The sequence below is a fragment of the Aphanomyces astaci genome (assembly GCF_000520075.1).
Source record: "Aphanomyces astaci strain APO3 unplaced genomic scaffold supercont1.54, whole genome shotgun sequence".
Taxonomy (NCBI): domain Eukaryota; phylum Oomycota; class Saprolegniomycetes; order Saprolegniales; family Verrucalvaceae; genus Aphanomyces; species Aphanomyces astaci.
In genome coordinates this window covers 152800-154764 of record NW_009798317.1, presented here as the reverse complement: position 1 = coordinate 154764, position 1965 = coordinate 152800, and the positions used below count along the sequence as shown (strand labels likewise).

The 1965-nt window shown below is 45.6% G+C and overlaps 1 protein-coding gene across 1 annotated transcript; it reads left to right on the top strand.

Moving 5' to 3' along the window:
- Positions 1–1531: 1531 nt before the first annotated feature.
- Positions 1532–1864, top strand: H257_14169 (hypothetical protein; the record flags this gene model as incomplete). Its single annotated transcript, XM_009841924.1, has 2 exons — positions 1532–1651; positions 1802–1864. 2 exons carry the CDS (start codon positions 1532–1534, stop codon positions 1862–1864), a joined length of 183 nt encoding a protein of 60 aa, XP_009840226.1.
- Positions 1865–1965: the final 101 nt, after the last annotated feature.

Here is a 1965-nt window from a genome sequence, read left to right as displayed (position 1 = left end):
TGTAAGTTGCCTTTGGGCCACCAAGTCGCTTCACGTACCGTAGGGGTTGAAATGTATAAGCTGGAGTCGTTCACTTGCTGGTGACGAGATCGTCCGGGGTAGTAAGTAGCAAGTACATATCTATCCATAATCACTATTCATACCCTCCGCTTCTATGCCCCGCCTCAGCTACCATGCTTCCCCTCAGCTACTATGCTTCCCCTCAGCTACTATGCTCCCCCTCAACTAATATGCTTCCCCTCAGCTACTATGCTCCCCCTCAACTACTATGCTCCCCTCAGAAGTTTTATAGCTTGCAGGATTAGCACATACTAGTGTCACGGGGTTTAGCGACATTTTGACGGGCAGGCACGGCGCAGGCAAGCAGAGAGAACACGCTCCAAGTGTGAGGTTCGACGCAAAAGTAAAGTCGAGTTAACGTTAGTAGATTTAGCTCAGGAGAAGAGGTAGACTAATAGGTAATCTAGGTCCCTGAGATCCGGACTCTGATCGGGAGATCCGGAACGTCCGAATCCCACCCCGTGACACTAGCTCTCTGTCCTGGTAGTTCTTCATACAATCAAACACCCTCTTCGTACTTCAGCATGCGTCCAACCTTGTACTTGAGTATTACACTACACTACTCAAAGCAAGTTCCAATGCACACTTATCCATTTAACCCTTCACTAGTTTATGCAGCCTGAATGCAAATATAGTTACAGTGACAATTGATCATACAAACTCTTAAAACGGGTAGAACAATTTCACTGTGGCTTATTCAAGAGCTCGATGAGTCATGAGATATAAGACATACTAGTACTATCAAGGTTGGATTACTAGGTGTTGTCGACTTATGCATAATACAAGTTGTGTCTACAGTAAGCTCATTACTATATCACCCCCTCGTATGTTCACTATCCCCATGCCTTTCACTGGAGCTCGCAATCGGCGCGCAGATATTGGCTGCGTACGAGTTCCTATAGTGTGCTGCGTACTCGTCCATCAACTTAGCATCGACTTAATGCTACATGTTACGTTAACTAACCTTGCTACAGCATTTCCTATAATCAGTGAGCGTGTATGTACTAAGTACTTAAGTGACTGAATAGGTATTCAATGGTCACATTTAGTACTTGCAGTTATGCTTCCCTGCTCTTTCACAATTTCCGCATTCAGATTGTTCTGTTGGTTCAAGTACAGTAGTTTACATAAATGAAAAAGAAGCACTATAGTTATCGTTAAATACGTAATTGTAGAACGACCTACTAGTGTCGTGAATGCAGTTATGTTTGCTTTATGACAGACTGCCATACCAGGTACCTGTAATGACAAAGATTCACCGAATGATCTAACAATAAACAGCAATTATATCGGTAGTTGAGTTATGCGCAATGTTCCAGCAAATGCTCGGCATCCACAAGAGTAATTTCACCACAGCTATCAGCATTGGGGGTTTGGGGATTCACAACTGTATTACTGTCAATCATCAAAGCCAGCAGCAAGATATGCGGTGCATGTACACTATGCAACACATAACTTGCTGCTGGCTTTGATGCTTGCCCATCACACGGACAATGTGCAGAGCGTCAAGTGGAACCTGGACATGACGATAATCCTCACCAGCGCGTCGTTCGATGGCAGCCTCGTCGTGCTGGACGGCCGCGCTGCAAGCGTTCTCCAATTTCTCGCTCTCGACAGACGTTGTAGGGAGTTGATAACGCAGAGGAAATTGTAAAACTGATTGATTGGCGTTATCTACATCTACATGCATGACTACTGTGACTATACTATATCTAATGCTATATATACGTGCGCTCTGCAGAAGGAACTTCTGGTGTCCATGGCCGAGCACGCCGCACGCCAATCGAGCTTGGTCGTAAACTGACGTCAACAGTGACGTCTGTTCTGATTGGTCGATAACCCTATGACGCCACTGGAGTGACGTCGTTACAGACGTCGAGTCGATGGTGTGGTATGGCACCCCCA